Source organism: Apiospora aurea (assembly GCF_038362705.1).
Source record: "Apiospora aurea strain CBS 24483 chromosome Unknown utg000006l_segment0_segment0, whole genome shotgun sequence".
Classification (NCBI taxonomy): domain Eukaryota; kingdom Fungi; phylum Ascomycota; class Sordariomycetes; order Amphisphaeriales; family Apiosporaceae; genus Apiospora; species Apiospora aurea.
The window spans coordinates 1,319,894-1,335,873 of record NW_027117393.1 but is presented as its reverse complement, the minus strand read 5'-3'; the positions used below and the strand labels follow the sequence as shown (position 1 = coordinate 1,335,873).

Below are 15,980 nucleotides of genomic sequence, written 5' to 3'. Positions count from 1 at the left end.
CGACTTGGTATCATTGTTCTTGTTTCGGTGCTAAGCCACCGACCGACTGACATGCGCCTGCTGCCGTACGTGCGAGCAACTTCAATGGCCTGTCTGTCTGTCTGTCTGTCTGTCTGTCTGCACATGTATGTCCGTGGGGGTAGATATTTTTGGCGGTGGGCAGGAATGTTCGAATGTGTCAACATCAACGTATCATCGATTCGGTTCTAGCAACGCATGCTTGGGTACGTGTATAGACCAGGGTTGGTCGTGGGTGGGCTTTGCGTCTTTTTGCTGTTCTGGGAAATGGACAGAGGACACCAACTGGCCAGATGCAATCCAGTCATTTGCAGGGGGGGTGAGTGAGCAGTTGCTCTACAGTTGCCGGGGTCTGGCGCTAGCAGCTGCACCAACAATTCCAGATTCAATATACCTCAGCTCCATGGGGGAAGAAGAAAAGGGAGCGCGAGTTTCTCACGAATGGCAGTGGAGGCGCTAATCAGAGTGACCTGGCTGTCAGTCAGTCAGTAAGTCGCGGGTAACAGAAGGAGAAGGAGAAGGACCTTGAGTTGCCAGCAGGAGATGACGGAATCTGTCCATCAAATTGTCTAATTCTGTCTCTCGTCATCGGCTGCTTCAGAGGCGCAACATGCAATAGCCGTCCAGAGACACGGTGCGACAATGGCAACTAAAAGCACCAAACAAAAACCCTGGCCCATTGGTGCCGGTAGGATTGTGCGTGTTTGGTTGGCTCGCTACACCAACACGGGCTCCGCCATGCTTGGTTGCGCTTCTGCTGTTACACTCTGGGGCGGCCAACACTAACATGGATGCCAACACCACCATCAACTACCGGATTTGCCTGTTCTTCTTCATCGTTCCTCTTACGATGCGAGAGATGGCACTACCTGCATACCTATACCTACATATCCTTCCGGTCATCGCTCTGTTGCGTTTGCGTTCAGCAAGAGGACACCGCACATGTGCAACTCTGTTTCATCCGGGCGACTTGCCTTACTTACTGTAAGTCAGCTCTGAGTCACGGATGGAGTGGGTGAGGGCGAGGGTGGCCAAACCATGGGGCCAGCCAGTCATTTTATATAACCTTGTCCTACGGAAGCGATACGATACAGCGGGATGCCGGTCGGCCCCGGGACCTGGCAACCAAGTGCAACTGCTACCATTGAACGTGGTCGGCGAACATGCCGCCTACTTTACTCTGCCTTTTAATTGCAAACGGCTTTGGGGGTGGCCTGGCCTTGTTAGTGGCACGAGTTGCTTGATTGCTTACTTCCCTACCTTACATCTTATCTAACTTACATGCGCGCACAAGAAGGGGACATGGCCTCGGCAGTGAAAGGTCAGGTGGCCACAAATAGACGAGCAAAGCAGACCGGGGCGTCTCTTGTTCTTTTCCTTGTCTCACTCACTGCTGTTTCGATAGTCAACCAATACCTAACTAAAAGTAGGCTCTGCCGCGAGTTACTCCGGGGCCAAGAGAGATTGCACGTTGCCAATGGGGGGGTGGTCTTGTAGTACACCACGCGCCTGCGCCCCCTCTTGCTCTGCCCGAGAAGATGTGCAACTAACTCGTCGGGACTCTCGTTGCTTTCTCCCTAGTGTTTCCACATATATTGGGTTGCGGATGTGCCCAATCAGCTTCAGCGCATCTGGACGACTATGTACACTACTTGGCACTTGGTTGCATCGCTGCCCTCTCTTGTCCCCTCCCTCTCCCAGTTTCCAATGGGGCCCAGGCTGCCAGGTCGGTCTTCTTCCTAGGAGCTGGTTATCGGGGTCAGTAAGATGGGTAGATGGATGGCTTCAATGGGAGCGAGCATGGCGTGCTGCTGCTGTGCGCGTGTGTTCACGCACGGCGAGACTCGAGTGTAACCGAAATAGATGGCAAAGGCGTTTCCTGCTAGGCTAGATGCCTCCTTACTACTATTGCAACTCAAATTTGTGACTACCTCTGACTAACAGGCCGACGTCCAGTTGGAGTGAGTTGCCAACTTGAATTCTTACTTCTTGGCCGCCCCGTCCCCTCCACCTCTCACAAGAAGGCATTGCCTTAACCTAGGTACTGTAGGAACTTGGAACTCGGGCCACACCACGGTTGACTGATTGATTGATTGATTACTCTTTGGGCGCTCTCTCTCGCTGCTGGTTATTACCTGGCTCCATTTTTTCCCTAAAGTTTCAACTTGTCCCCAGCTCAACCCATCATCACCCGTCCCTCACTCATCGCACCCAACTCTTTTCTTCCTTTGGTTTTCGGCGACAACCACATTTTTCACCCGACTTTGCCGCAGCGCGCCATTCGTATACTGTTTTCGCTTCACGAGTCCCGACGTTTGGATTTTCCCGAGGGCGTTTCAGCAACTGGCCTTGCAGCTTACAGCGCGTTTCTCCATTTAATCTTGCTCGCTCTCAATACATACTGCTACTTGACAAGTACGTACAAGAGCACGGGAGACACGGGCCCCAAACTGCATAACCTATACCTCACTCTCCCTCTCTCTCCCTACTTCACTTACTCAGCTGTGGAGCTGGTCAACAAGCCTATTTTCTCTGCTTGCGCGACAACTTTGCAGGCTCGGTTGACTAAATAAAACCCGGCCGATACGCGTCAACCCGGGCACCAGTAAGTCTATTGCATTTGATTCACCCTCCGCTCTGGAAACCCAACCCGCAACCTCGAGAAACAACTACCTAACCTTTGGACCTATTCAAGTTGTTGCGCCTTTTCACTTATTTTCACACGGAGTTGCTCTCCTGGTAGTTTGGTCGCCAAATTCTTACGACACGCAACAAACATCACACCTTCATACCTGCCTGGTCGTCGGTGGTCGACCCTGGGCTTCCCCGAAATCCGCCTACCTACAACATCGACAAGCCGACCTGGTCTGGTCTGTTCTGCTGCTCAACACCCAATCCAGCCTACTCATTCACCCCATCCATCATATCACGATGGACAACGGATCAGAGCGCAAGCCATCCGCCACACCCAACGGCCAAGAGCGTGGTACCAGTGAATCTGTTGTCGGCGATAGGTATGTGCTACAGTTCTTTTTTTCTTCTTCTTCTCACCTCCGGACCTGAGTTGGTTCCATCCTTTGCGTCATGATGAGTGAAGCCCGCTGTCCGCGTCTCTCTTTTTCCCCCATTCTCTCCTTGATATCAAGCCCAAGCTGGGTTCCCCTATCGCCGCGCCTATTGCCCCCGGCGCCGAGCTCCAGTCCCAGACTCTTCCTCCGCTCTTTGAGGCTCTTCCATCCCAATGGTGGGGACTATATGACGATGATTAAATGGGGTCTTGGACAAGAATGGGTGAAACGATAGTCTACTGGGCTCAACCAGGATTGACATTTTCGAAACTAAATTGTTCTTCCTCCATCCTGCCATTCCTCCTCCAGCATCCTACACCTGGCGAGTTGAAGAAGTTCGGATTGGGTGCCGACAATTCTGGCGAATCCCCATTTTCCAAGCTCCATACTCTCTATCTCTACGCCACCAATCACCGTCAACCCCGTCCTCTTGCTATGCCACAACTTTCTCCTGTCTACTATCCATCCTCGCCTGCCTCACGACAAGACTTGCCCTTTTCTTCTTCAACTACGCCACATCCCCGTTCCTGTCACTGAGCATGGGAAGATACCGCTTTCGAAGGTGAGGTTTCCTTGTCCTGCATTGCGCTTCGTTTTGTGACTGGCTATATGCGGTTCCCAGCCAGTGCCATACCCAGACCAACACTGGCGAGAATTATACTCGACTAGTTCTTACAGTCCCTTCCCTGTCCCCACATCTCTCTATACCCTTTTGTCGGCGACTATTGCAAGCAAGTACTGGCGACTGTTCCGAGTATAGGATACCACTATCTCGCCGAAGTGTCACTTTTACTTAGCAACAGTTCAGTCATCGCCGACCCTGACACTCTTCTTTCAACAAGAAGTTGACCGGTCACTCACAAACCCTTCACCACAATCAATCCTTTTTGTACTTGTACTTTTTTTCTTCACTCTTGCCCCGTCAGATGCACAAACCTTTCACCTATTATTTCATCCCAAGCCAAGTCAAAGGATCGCAACTCTCCATTGGCATCCATCCATTGCACCTACTACCTAGGCGTTTTTCTTCTTCTTTGCACCAAGCTGTCAAGGTGCATTGACAACTCAGACCTGCCTTTTCAAGCTATTTTCTTTTCTCTTCCGCTTCTCCCAACCTTCAACCTTGGCCCTCCCTTCCTTCAGCTACTTTCAGCTGAGTCTTGGCGTAACGTCTATCCGGTAATCAGATCGGACAACGTGCCCTCGACAGCCGAGTAGTGAAGCCACGCCGGCCACCCTTGCCTGATTACTACTACGTTGAACCCACCGGATCCTTGCTCTTTCCTCCTGTCCACACCGAGTGGTGGGGACTGCCTTCTGGTCTTGGAATTCCGCGCAACCATGTGTTTCTTTCCTTCACTCAAGGCTCCCGGCTTTGACGATGCAGCCTTGACAACCATATCTCGTCATGACAGTTTGAACATCGTTATGCTGACTCGCAATCGTACCAGCCGTGCCGCCGCCACCAACGGCTCATACAAGCCAGAAGAAGTCGACAGTGCTGATGAGACAGCTCTGAGCCCACCGCCATCCAGTATGGCTGATAGTCCCAGCCCAGACGTGCCAGGTGATGAGATCATAGTGGGCACTAACACTCATGCACCCGCGCTCAACGGACAGAAGTCGCCTTCTCGCTTCACGTCGGAGCCTGAAGACACGGAGATGGCCCATGACGACGAGCCTGCTGCCCATTACCCGAAGCGGAAGCGCTCGTCCATCTACAACGATCTCAGCGAGGACAAGCTCGAGGGAAGCTTGCCTAGTGGTGCTGACGATGGCGAAGAGAGACCGGCGAGCCGCGCCACCTCTGTCCGAAGACACGGTCTTGGTAGCAACATGTCCGTCCTTCTGGGATACTGGAGAGACTCGCCTGTGCCCAAGCCGGTAGGCAAGCACGCGGTCGTGGGTTTCATGGATGTTCGAGACCGCCTGCGTACACGCATCCAGAACACCACACGCAATGGAGATGCCATCAATACCCGCCTATTCCCCGTACCCCCGGGCCCAGGTGGTAGTTGGGTGACGTTCGAGCGTGTTGTCTTCCAAGACCACCTCATCGGTATGGACCACAATCAGGTCAAAGAATTCGTCAAGATCCGAACTGCCGATGAAGTGCATCTCGAAGATGAGGAGACGAGGAAGAAGAATGACCTGGCCGCTGTGAAAGAGGCGATCCGCCGAGTTGAGAGAAACCCCCCTCCGGAAACCGCCCAAGCTCCTCCTGTCGCATACGGCCTTGAGATTCCCCAGGATGCCCAGATCAACGCCCGCCCTGATGGCAAGCGCCGCCGTACTGGGAGTGCCGTAGGTACAATCGCAGGCGGTGAACCCATGATTCCTCGTATGCAGCCTCAGGCTCAGCCCGAGCCGGCTCAAATATCTCAGCCCGAGCCGTTGGCTCACCCTCACATGGCCCCCATTCGCCAACAGCCACAGCACATGCCGATCCAGCAACAGATCCCCGACAATCTTCCGGGCTCCAGACCGACCCGTATTATGGTGGGCTGCTGGACTAAGTCTTCGGCTCCTAAAGACTCGGAGAAGCATGCTGTCTACGGTATCCTCGGTGCCAACGACATGTTCCGTGTGAAGCTAGTACGGGAAACGATGGACGGGCGGTTCATTAATGGCAACTTCCCTACCGGAGCCGGAGCTTTGTGGATCCCGTATGAGGACGTTAAGATGTTGCCTCACCTACAAGACCTCACCCGCTCTGAGATGAAGGAGTATTGCCGCATCCGACAGTTTCAGATCGATAATGGCGAGAATGAAGACGAGCGGGTGGCGAATGAAACCAAGGCGGTCTATGAGGCCCAGCGACGTGCAGCAATGAATCCCAAGGCTCCTCCGACACCTGCTAGTCGCTCCAATCACATGGAGGAGTTGCCTCCTAGCCCTAAATCGGAGCAGCCAATCCATCACGATCTCCGCCATAGCAGGCGTGAGATGATGCCGAATGACATGCGAGGTAAGTTACGTTCCACATCGTGCCCTTGTCGTCCTACTTCATTGGCATCTCACATTGATCTTCTTGCGTGGTACTAACAATGCTACAGCCCCTCGTGGACTTGCAGAGACCGAGATGCGCCAGAACGGTCGCAACCATAGCGCAGATGCTATGGAGCGAACTAACAGCCTTGCCCGTCGCGAGATCAGTAAGATGGAACACGCACAGATGAGGCAGTATGGTCCTGGAGGTCCCGGCCGTCAGATGCAGAACGTACCCGGCAATATGGGTGGCGGCGGCGGCGGCCATCCTCATCATGACAACCGTACCATCTTCAACGACAACATGGGCCGGCTGCAAAAGGTGTGGCAGTCGCAAGAGGCTCAGCGCATGCAGCCCCCTCCTCAGCAGGTGGCTCCTCCGCCTATGCAGATGCAGCAGCCCATGCCTGGTCCTGTACAAGGCCCGAACGACGATTCTAGCAAGATCTACAACGGCACCAAGTACGAGCGGAAGCAGACTGGGCCCTTTGCTGGCAAGCTGGCGAGTAATGGCACCATTATCAGCATCGATGGCGAGGACTACGTCGAGTACCGCGTCCTCACGAAGGTCCAGTTCTTTTAGGAGGAAGGAAGGGTTGTTTATCGCCACATCTAAGCGAAGAGCGACCGGGCTCCTCGCCTTGTTGTTTGACGAGGAGCAACTGAGATGAGTTAAGCGCAGCGTTGGTGGGTTCTCGCCACCTTGATGGGGAGTGTTGCACGGTCTGTATGGATTACCATGTACTTTTTATAGGAGGGCTTGCCTGTTTAGTTTCTCTCACTTTCGTCAGGGATGGATCGCGGCACTGATACCCATTTCTTTTTTTTCATGCGACTGTTTTCCTTCGGGCACCTCAGCGTTGCGAGCAGAAGCAAGCCAGCAAGCGAGCAGTAACTACATTGTTTAGTTACAAATACAGAAAAGTTCTATAACACTGTCACGCTACATACTTGATACGGTGTTGTCGGCAATTTTGTGATGTGGCATTTTATTTGACGTTGAACGTATCTGGTGCATGTTTAATTGCCGACTCTCGTTTAGCAGACGCTTTTTTTACCGTTGTCTGCAATCACGAAGAGGTGGCGAATACTTTGGTAGGGCATCTCCCTGATAAGGTTCGCAACGGATTAGGGGAAATCGAAGGAATGCGTCAAAACTCATGTATTCGTTATTCATCAGATTGATGGCTATCGGCTCTCATTGTCCATTTTGCTCTCCTACAGACCTAGGCTTAGACCGAGGAACCCAGCTTTTTGACGAAAAGCCACGGCCAAACCAAACCTATCACGCCTGCCTGCCTGCCTGCCTGCCTCGGAGTATGCTTGCTTTTTGCCTTTGCTGCCTCATATCGCAAAAGCCGCCGCCATGACCACATACGCCAGCCCGGCGAAGGCGACCGACTTGGCCTCGTCCGCGGCGCCGCTGGACTGGAGCGGCGCAGAATTGGAGCTCGTCTGGCCGGGCGCAGTGTCGCCGGTCGGGGTCACGACGACGACGGCGGTGCTGGTGGCGTCGGGCGAGCCCGGGAGGGTCTGGACCGTGGTGGGGGCGGAGGGCGGCGTGGTGCTGCTGCTGCTTTGGCCTTCTTCGGTGGTGGTGGTGGTGGTTACTGTTGCTGGGGTGCTGTTGTTGCTTTCTGAAGAAGAGGCAGAATCAGAAGACGGGGCAGATGTTGAGGCGGATGTTGAGGCTGATGTCGGTGAGGCGCTTGGGCTGGTTATTGTGGCGGCTGAGCTCGATGAGATGGTGGTGGTGGTGGTGGGGGAGGAAGCAGAGGAGGAGGATAAGGCGGTGGTGTCGGTGCTGCTGCTGCTGCTGCTGCTGTTGCTGAAGACCATGCTGTCGTTGATGGCGGTCGCGGCGGCTGCGGCGCCGGTGACGGCGAGGGCCGGGGCCGCGAGCAGGGCGTGGTGGAGTGAGAGGCGCATGGTGGCCTTTCTTTTAATTTTCTTTTTCTTTTTCCTATGATGTGCTGGCTGCAATGCCAAGCGCTCTTTGGCGGTGACGGTGGTATCCGCGAAGTCTTTAACAAGCCAGGAGACGATTTACGAGAGGAAAAGAAAAAGGTTACAAGCCAGAAGGCCAAAGGTGTGTCGATTTACCCGTCGGCTGATCTAAGCAAGAAGATATGCTGATATTTCGCTAACGAAGCGGTGGGATAGGAAGGAGAAGAAGAAAAGAATGGGAGGCCAAGGGAGGTGATCATCATAACACTTCCCGCCAGCGAAATCCCGAATTGTTGACCTATTACGACGCCTAGGCACCTACAAAGCTGACCGCCCGCGCCCCCATCCTATAAGAATCCACGGCTGCCGACATACAGGGTACGCACATGACTGAGCCGGACTCTCTTACATGTATTCAATCGCCGCTGCTGAGCCTCTTTGCTTACGTTCGGGTAGGATGGGGAGCGGGCGGGGGGCTGGGGGCTGTTTTTCTCTACATACCTCTTACGTACGCGTATGTGTGTGTTAACATACGTCCCCTTTCTCTTTTGGGTAGCCGAGAGAGGGGGAGCCATTATGAGAAGGTTGTGTGTAGGAAACGCACACACACACACACACACACACACGCACACACACACACATGCATACATATTGACTGACTGGCGCAGGCCGAACGACGACGATCTTTGGCCCGTTCGCTTACGGGGACCGGTACCGCGCACGTAAGCGCCAGTTGTCTCTCTCCTTCGATACCCGATCCTCCCTCGCGGTCTACTTACATATACCAATGGGGGCGGCGCTTTCTCTCTCTCTCAGCTTGCAGTCTCGACTACTACTCGTTACTACTTGTCTCTGTTGGTTGGTTGGATTGGGGGCCTGTCTGTTCGATGGGTCCAGACACACAGTATTCCATCCGACCGAACTGGTACTTGGTGAATGGAATGCAGTCGGGACAAAAAGAGAGAGAGAGAGGAAGAGAAAAGTGCCGAACCAGCAGCAAACGTACATATTGGCCCCGCGGCAAAGCAGATAGATCTGCATCGTGCCCAACGGGCAAAAATTGGGGTAAGAGGGTAAGGTGTGAAGGGGGGCCAGTCAGCCAGTTCAACCTTTCGATTGGTCTGTTGGTTGGTGGTTGGGTAACACCAGGTACGCGCAAGTTCGCTGCATCGCCTACTTACTTACCTGTACCTATTTGGGGGAGGCTGGTGGTGTGTTACAAAGTGCATGAGCTGGTTCAATAGTATATGCATCTCTCCGTTTAGAATACTTATTTAGTAGCAGCGGAGGGGGGGAAAGGCAGTTGTTTGTTTGTGGAAAAGATCGAGGCTATTCCTCAAGCAAACCAACCTGGGAACATGCAGGGAGTTGAATCGCCAAGTTAATATATGCGAACGCATCGGGCCTGGCTGTGTACGGCAAAGAGTACGTATGCGGCTTCTCCCGCACGGCAATGCGATGCCTACGCAGGTATCCGGCCCATTCTGTCACAGAAATAGTACTCGGCCCCCAACCCACACATCCGCCATGAAACATATACAGACACGCCATAATAGCAAAGTCCCAAATCGCCATGGTAATGACCACATTCAGGCGGACCGCCCCGATCAAAAACTAGAATACAATCGCCAATGAAAATAGAACCGTAATCCCGTAGATTCCCCCTTTCCAGAGAAAACACCAGATTTCAAGCCAAGCCAGTAACGCAACGAACCCAACTCCAACCCACTCGCAAACGAACCTCACGCGATGAGTCCGCCATGACCTCCTTAAGGGTCATGTCATACAAACCCTCTCCTACCCCCCTTTACCCAAATCAAACAAACCCCGACCAAGGCGACCCCACCACGCGCCCCTTAGCCTCATCAATCCGAACCCCCTCGGCGCGCAACAGCTTCTTCTTCTCCACAATCGTGATCCCTTCCACACCATCTTCCGTAGACGTAGCCCAGTGTCCCTTGAACCCGCCCAGTGCCCCGCCCGTCGCCACGACGCGGTGGCACGGCACCTCGGGCGCGAACGGGTTGCGCCGCAGCGCCCCGCCCACGGCGCGCGGGCTCGACCGCAGGTGCGCCGACAGCAGGCCGTACGTCGAGACGCGGCCCGCCGGGATCTGGCACAGCGCCGACAGCACGCGCTTCTCGAAGGGGTGCGGTCCGAGGCCGCGATGCGCGCGAGCTGGGGCGCCATGTCTTCTTCTGCTGCTGCTGCTACTGTTTTGCTAGTGGGGGCCTTTTTTGGCGATGGCCGCCGCCCTCATGGCGAGGATGTCGCGGGTGGTGTCTAGCGAGGCTCGGGGTACCTTCTTGATTGGTAGGGCCACTTCAGTGCTGTCACCATCATCTGCAGTGGCGTGGTTGTTACGCTTGCGCTTCTGGCTAATGGCCATGATGTGTTGCTGAAGGAATACGATGAAGTTGGTGTTGTACGAGAATGTTGGCGGCAAGCTCGGGAGAATCGATGAATGTGAAGGAGAAGCAAGCTTGATATCAATACCCGAAGATGCCAGAGAAATGATTGACTCTTGAGTCATCGGTGGCGGCGATGTCATTCGAAAGTCGCGTCTGCCCCACGCTTAGTGCTCGACACATGCCAAGTTTCGCACCACGAAAGCACGTGACTTCACTTGGTAGTTAGTACTCAAGGCTTCCTTTCATGCACATCAGCAAGCAGACCACCAGACGACAGGTTTCGGTAACACACATGATGGGGTTTGCGTGTGTTTCTTATTACGTAAATTGCTGCCTAGGTGCACCAACAAGCTTGTGGTCCGTCCCTGTACATGTATCCCGTATGGCATATCTCTACCGTGACTTGAGGTTAACCACTGCAAAGTTGACAGAGCCATATCGGGTGTATACTCACGCCGGGAACCTGAATGAATACACCTCCTCCATCCCCCCAGGAGCGAAGTAGTGCGCTCTATAGAGATCAGGTATCCTCTTGTCCATGCCAAGATGTAGTAGACCACGGCGAAAGTGACGAGAATCCGCATCCCCAGATCTATCCTGTAGCCCTATCCATCGGTGTTCTCTCTCTCTCTCTCTCCCCTTCCCTTCCTTAGTCACCCGTGTCCACCTCGAGATCGAGCTGCACCCCGTTGCTGATCTCGTAGTCGGCCAGCGTGAGCATGTCCTTGAACGGCCGCTGCCCCTGCCGCTTGAGTAGGATCTCGTGCGGCTCGCGCCCGATCCGCGCCGCCACAATGATCTTGAACTGCCGGATCGTGTCGGACGGCAGGCACGGGATCGCCGCTTTGGTCCCCAGCCGGTCGTTGACGTGCACAATGATCATCTCCATGCCCGGGCCGCCGCTCACAGCTGCTGCGGGCGCCCGCTTCGGCGGCTTCGTGGTGTCTTCCTTGGACGAGCCGCCGCTTGTTGTCGCGGGGGGCCGCGTCGCTCCTGGGCTTGCTGCGTCGCGGGGACGGCGACCGGTTCCGATAACCTCGGTACGAACTACCACCGCCGCGACGGTCGCCGCCGTCTTGGTCGTCGTCGTCGCGTCGCTTGTCCTTGAAGTTGAACCCGCCCGTCTTCTTCCTGGGCCGCGGGCGGTCGTCGTCTCCCTCCTCCTCGTTGTTCCCGGTCGCGGTAGCCGCGCCTGCTGCTGCTGCTTTCTGTGTTGTTGCCGCCGTTGTCGTCTCTCCGATCCCGATCATCTCGTCGTCCGCCGTCTCGTCGGTCGTAGTGACTGTCGCGGTCCCCGCGATCGCTCGTGCTCGGCTTGCCTCGGTCGCGGCGAGGCGAACGGCTGCGCGCGCGGTCCGACATTTTTTTGCTGGCGACTTTTTCCTGGGGATTTGGCGGTAAGTTGTAGTAGGAAAGCAGAGATGGAAATCCAGACCCAGGTCTCCAGCTGTTGGAGATGGTGGCAGATTGGATTAAGTGGGTCCGTGCGTTTTGACATCACTTCTTGCTTCTTGGTAACAGCTCGAAGCTCTGGCATCATCGACAATCCACCCCGCGGTATTAAATACCTATCTAAAATTGATAAAGTGGTCTGTCTATTGGTGTTCTAATGGGTCATTCCTCTGTATATCTCGGGTATTATGTGATTTTCCTCTTGCCATACTTGACACATACAATTCAAAAGGTGTGGTTTCCTGATCACAGTCTCCACATCTTCCGCGGAACGTTACAGCTTACGAATAGAAATACACGAAGAGCGGAAAAGCTGGAAGGTATAGGATATAATAATACACAAAGTAGATACGTGGGTTACACCAGCAGTGCCAAATAAACGTGACGGGCCTGTCTCACGTGGGGAAATCAAACTAGACCAAAACCTGTCATGCCGAGTGCGTTGGACACTACGCCCCTTCTCACGGCATCACCCACGACGTATCAAGAGGTAAAACGGGCATCAAGTAGGTGTAAGTAAGGCGTAGGACGTATATCCTGTCATCCCTTCTCTCAGGTAGACTGGAGTTGGCTTCTGTAGAGAGCAATCAAGAGGCACGGTCAGGCAGGTCACAAAGTTTCAACAGGGGCAGGATATGAAGAAGTAATCTTTTCTTAATGGAATCGAGATCTCTCTCCTATCTCACGGTTGGCTCCAGCACGTTTGTATTCGAGGGGAAAACTTCAAAACTGAAGGTCGCTGCTCAAAGAGTCAAGTTACAAATCCTCCCCAGAAATCAATGCCTACGAAAAGCAGGGGGGACACGACCCCCCCTTTCGCTTGTCTCGTCACCGTACAGGATCCTTTTTTACACATACATCCAACACGAAGCGTCGCTTGCTTCCTCTCTCCCCAAACGGTGTGATGGCTACAGGCTTCCGCTTTCGCTGTTCATCTTCAAGAAAGTAGAAGTAAAAGGAAAATAAGAAAATTAGTGCCCCGCGCCTCGGGCTCAGGGGACGTCCGCTGGCGGCGAAATCAGATAAAAAGGCAAACATGGCAACAAAGGCCAGCAGTAGTGGTAGTACCAGAAACGCCGATTGGTACACAAAACATCCCATAGACAAAACAAGACAGAAAGGAAATTTCATGTGACAGAGGTATAGTTAGTGTAGATCCACGATTCCACCATGGCATTCATTAGACATCCCATGGACGTCATCATCCGAGATCGTTAGACAGCATGTCTCTGCAGTCAAGGTGCAGCCGGTGGCTCTCTAGCGAGTGCCACCGAGAGCGCTGATTCTAGCACCCGAGGGGCGGTGGAGCAGGTTGCCGGCATGCTTGCCAACGATACCGGGCTCCTGGGAGATGGTCTCGTTGTCACTGCGGCCGGCAAGGCTCTCCTCGTCATCTTCGACGATCTTGGTGGGGATCTCGTTGTGCATCGTGTACTGCTGGCTTGATCGCTCAGGGGTAGTCATGGTCGATGCGAAGGACATCGATGTGCTGCTCCTGTTGGGGATCAGATCCGGAGTAGGAGGGATGCTGGATGTGCGCCCGGATGGGTGGAGAAGGCTCTCGTCGCCAGCTTCGGAAGTGGCAGCGGAGTGGCCATCATCGCTTTGGGCGGCCGAGAGGTTGCTAGCCCGGCGGGAGGCGCGGGAGTGGGTGCGAGGCGAGCGAGGCTCGTACTCGTGGTCGTGAGCCAGCTGCAGACTCTCGACAGCTGCCTGGCATTGCTCGGCAATGTTGCGGATGATGTGGGCGATAGCATCCGTCTTGTCCTTGAGATGGCGATCGGCAACGTCATTGAAGCTAGCGTTGCCAAGGCGGTTGTTAGCGCTTTGTGCGCGGGCAAGCGTCTTTCCAAGGCGCTCATCTTTCGCTAGGATCTGCATTAGCAAAACGAACAATCTGTCAAACTATCGATCAAAGGTGGGGACTTACCTGCGGCTTCCGCATCCTCAGCAGTGGTCTCGGCGACGTTGTCCTCCTCGTAGCCGGCAGCGACTTCGTCGGCCAGCTCGTCGGGCTTGGTGAGGGAGTGGACAAGGTGCTCCATATGGTGCGATTGGCCGCCGATCAAGCTGCGCAGGTGCAGCACAACCCGACGAGCCTCATCACGTTGGCGCGAGAGGGTGGTGTTGGTGTGCTGCAGGGCCGACAGCTCCTTCTTGTTTCTCTTGCGTTCGCGCTCGAGCTCCTCGGCAATCTCTTGCTGCAGAACAAGAGCCTCGAGAGCATCATCTCGTTGCTTCTCGGTTCCAGTAAGGCGAACAGAGAGTCTGGCGTTGTCGTCCTTCTGTTGGTCAATGAGACCACCAAGTCGTCGGTTCTCACGCTTGTGGTTCTCAATCTTGACCTTAAGATCCGAGGTCTCCTTGTTAAGCTGCTCGGCGAATGCCTGGAACTTGAGGAACTGGGTCTTGAAGCTCTCCAATTCCTCGACCAAGTAGTTGTTACGCTTGGTAACCTTGTTGAGCTCGGTATCCATGCGTCCCTTAAGGTTGATAAAGTCTTGCCATGCCTCCATAGCATCACGTGAGTACTGGTTGCGCTCTCGAACAATCTCATTCAAATGTCTCATCGAAACCTTGGTCATCAAGGGCTTCTTGACGGTGCCTCCGAATACCGCCTTCAATCCAGAGTTTCGGCCCATCTTCTCACAGACGTGGTCCATGACCGTCATGACGGCATCTTGGTTCCACCAATCGGGATCCTCAATCGATTCGACTTCACCGCGCATGACGATGATCTGGCCGGCAGGCACTAGCTTACCTCCGCCGTAAGCCGAGCGAAGGTGCGCAGGCACACCGGATGGCGTGACATCGGTCTTCAAGGCCTGAGTAAGGCGGCTAACAAACTTGTTTCGCTGGCCAGGTGTAAGAGCCGTGGGAGGGCTCGAGGTAAGTACGAAATTGCGGTCGAGATCCACAACCAACGCGTCCGTAGGCGCAGTGAAGAGCGAACGGCACTCAGCCGTGATACCCAGAATGTACGGCCCAGGTTCCTGGACGAGCTCCTTAGCGTGTCGCGCATGAACCACGGGAACGTACAAACCACTCCATTCATAAACTCTAACACAATATCTGATCGTCTCGGCAGCCATTGTCAACATGGCGGGATAGTGGCTGACAAAAATGATGCGGCGAGTCGGGGAGATTGCTGCCTCGACAACACCAACAATGTTGGGAACCGAGAGACAGGTCCAGAGAGGCCACATGGCGAAGTTCTGGAAGCCAGTGGGCGAGGACGGGAACTGATAGCACAGGGCGTAATCCTTCATATCGATGCGGACGAGGTCGTTGAGGCGGGGGGCGGGGAAGCTCAGAATCCGCGATACCTCCTCGGCGTGGAACAGGTTGGTAGCCTTGTTCCAGTGAATCCACATACCGCGAAGGTAGTCACCCAAAAGGTTGTAAAGCGGATAGCGCGAAAGGAAGGACAAGCAGTACGGAATCCAGTACGTCTCGTCCGCGTTGTCGTAAAAGTCGGGTTCGGTGCGCTTCCTCAGGTCACGAATGGTCTCGGCTCTCTTCTCATCTGCCCGGGACCAGACACGGAGGCAGATACCGTACAGAGTATGGGAGGAGTCTTGCTGGAGCACGAATGCGTGGTGGACACAGTGAGGCTGGCTGCGGCCGGTGCAGATTTCGACATCGTGAGGGAAGCAGGCCCTCATTGCGGCATGCAAGGCACGAGCAATGTCGTTGTCTTGCTCGAGTCTGGGACTGCTACCGAGGATCTCGGGGAGCCAGAACTGCCCAACGGCGCCCTTCATGTGTCCGATCTTGCCCTGGGCGGGGGCGGGGGCCTTGACCCATTGCGATGGCTCTCGTCCAACACCGCATACCATGTAGGCATGAGTCAAAGTCTTCGGCGTCCTCTGCTGGGGCTTGGCGTTCAGAGTCGAGGGGATCGGCTGCGTGATGCGCGAGTGCAGCGACGAGGTTCGGCTGGGGATGACCAGGTTGGTGTCGTTCTGGTCCCGCGTACTCGGACGAGCATCGCGGTCGCTGGTGCGCGGACGCATAAAGGACGACTGGGTGTTGAGTGACGGCGCCATGTCGAAGCTGTGGTTGTGTGAAGGTATTAGGGGTTTGGTGTAAGTCT

The 15,980-nt window shown here is 54.7% G+C and overlaps 6 protein-coding genes across 6 annotated transcripts; 2 read left to right on the top strand and 4 right to left on the bottom strand.

Moving 5' to 3' along the window:
* Positions 1-2,949: 2,949 nt before the first annotated feature.
* On the top strand, positions 2,950-3,287 carry PG986_009019 (uncharacterized protein; the record flags this gene model as incomplete). Its single annotated transcript, XM_066845241.1, has 2 exons — positions 2,950-3,032; positions 3,116-3,287. 2 exons carry the CDS (start codon positions 2,950-2,952, stop codon positions 3,285-3,287), a joined length of 255 nt encoding a protein of 84 aa, XP_066697639.1.
* Positions 3,288-4,514: 1,227 nt separating this feature from the next.
* Positions 4,515-6,657, top strand: PG986_009018 (uncharacterized protein; the record flags this gene model as incomplete). Its single annotated transcript, XM_066845240.1, has 2 exons — positions 4,515-6,054; positions 6,143-6,657. 2 exons carry the CDS (start codon positions 4,515-4,517, stop codon positions 6,655-6,657), a joined length of 2,055 nt encoding a protein of 684 aa, XP_066697638.1.
* A 761-nt stretch (positions 6,658-7,418) lies between these two features.
* PG986_009017 (uncharacterized protein) lies at positions 7,419-8,003 on the bottom strand (the record flags this gene model as incomplete). Its single annotated transcript, XM_066845239.1, has 1 exon — positions 7,419-8,003. One exon carries the CDS (start codon positions 8,001-8,003, stop codon positions 7,419-7,421), a length of 585 nt encoding a protein of 194 aa, XP_066697637.1.
* Positions 8,004-9,837: 1,834 nt separating this feature from the next.
* Positions 9,838-10,410, bottom strand: PG986_009016 (uncharacterized protein; the record flags this gene model as incomplete). The annotated part of the gene is made up of 2 exons (XM_066845238.1): positions 9,838-10,199; positions 10,359-10,410. 2 exons carry the CDS (start codon positions 10,408-10,410, stop codon positions 9,838-9,840), a joined length of 414 nt encoding a protein of 137 aa, XP_066697636.1.
* A 671-nt stretch (positions 10,411-11,081) lies between these two features.
* Positions 11,082-11,682, bottom strand: PG986_009015 (uncharacterized protein; the record flags this gene model as incomplete). Its single annotated transcript, XM_066845237.1, has 2 exons — positions 11,082-11,434; positions 11,481-11,682. 2 exons carry the CDS (start codon positions 11,680-11,682, stop codon positions 11,082-11,084), a joined length of 555 nt encoding a protein of 184 aa, XP_066697635.1.
* Positions 11,683-13,141: 1,459 nt separating this feature from the next.
* Positions 13,142-15,933, bottom strand: PG986_009014 (uncharacterized protein; the record flags this gene model as incomplete). The annotated part of the gene is made up of 2 exons (XM_066845236.1): positions 13,142-13,752; positions 13,815-15,933. 2 exons carry the CDS (start codon positions 15,931-15,933, stop codon positions 13,142-13,144), a joined length of 2,730 nt encoding a protein of 909 aa, XP_066697634.1.
* Positions 15,934-15,980: the final 47 nt, after the last annotated feature.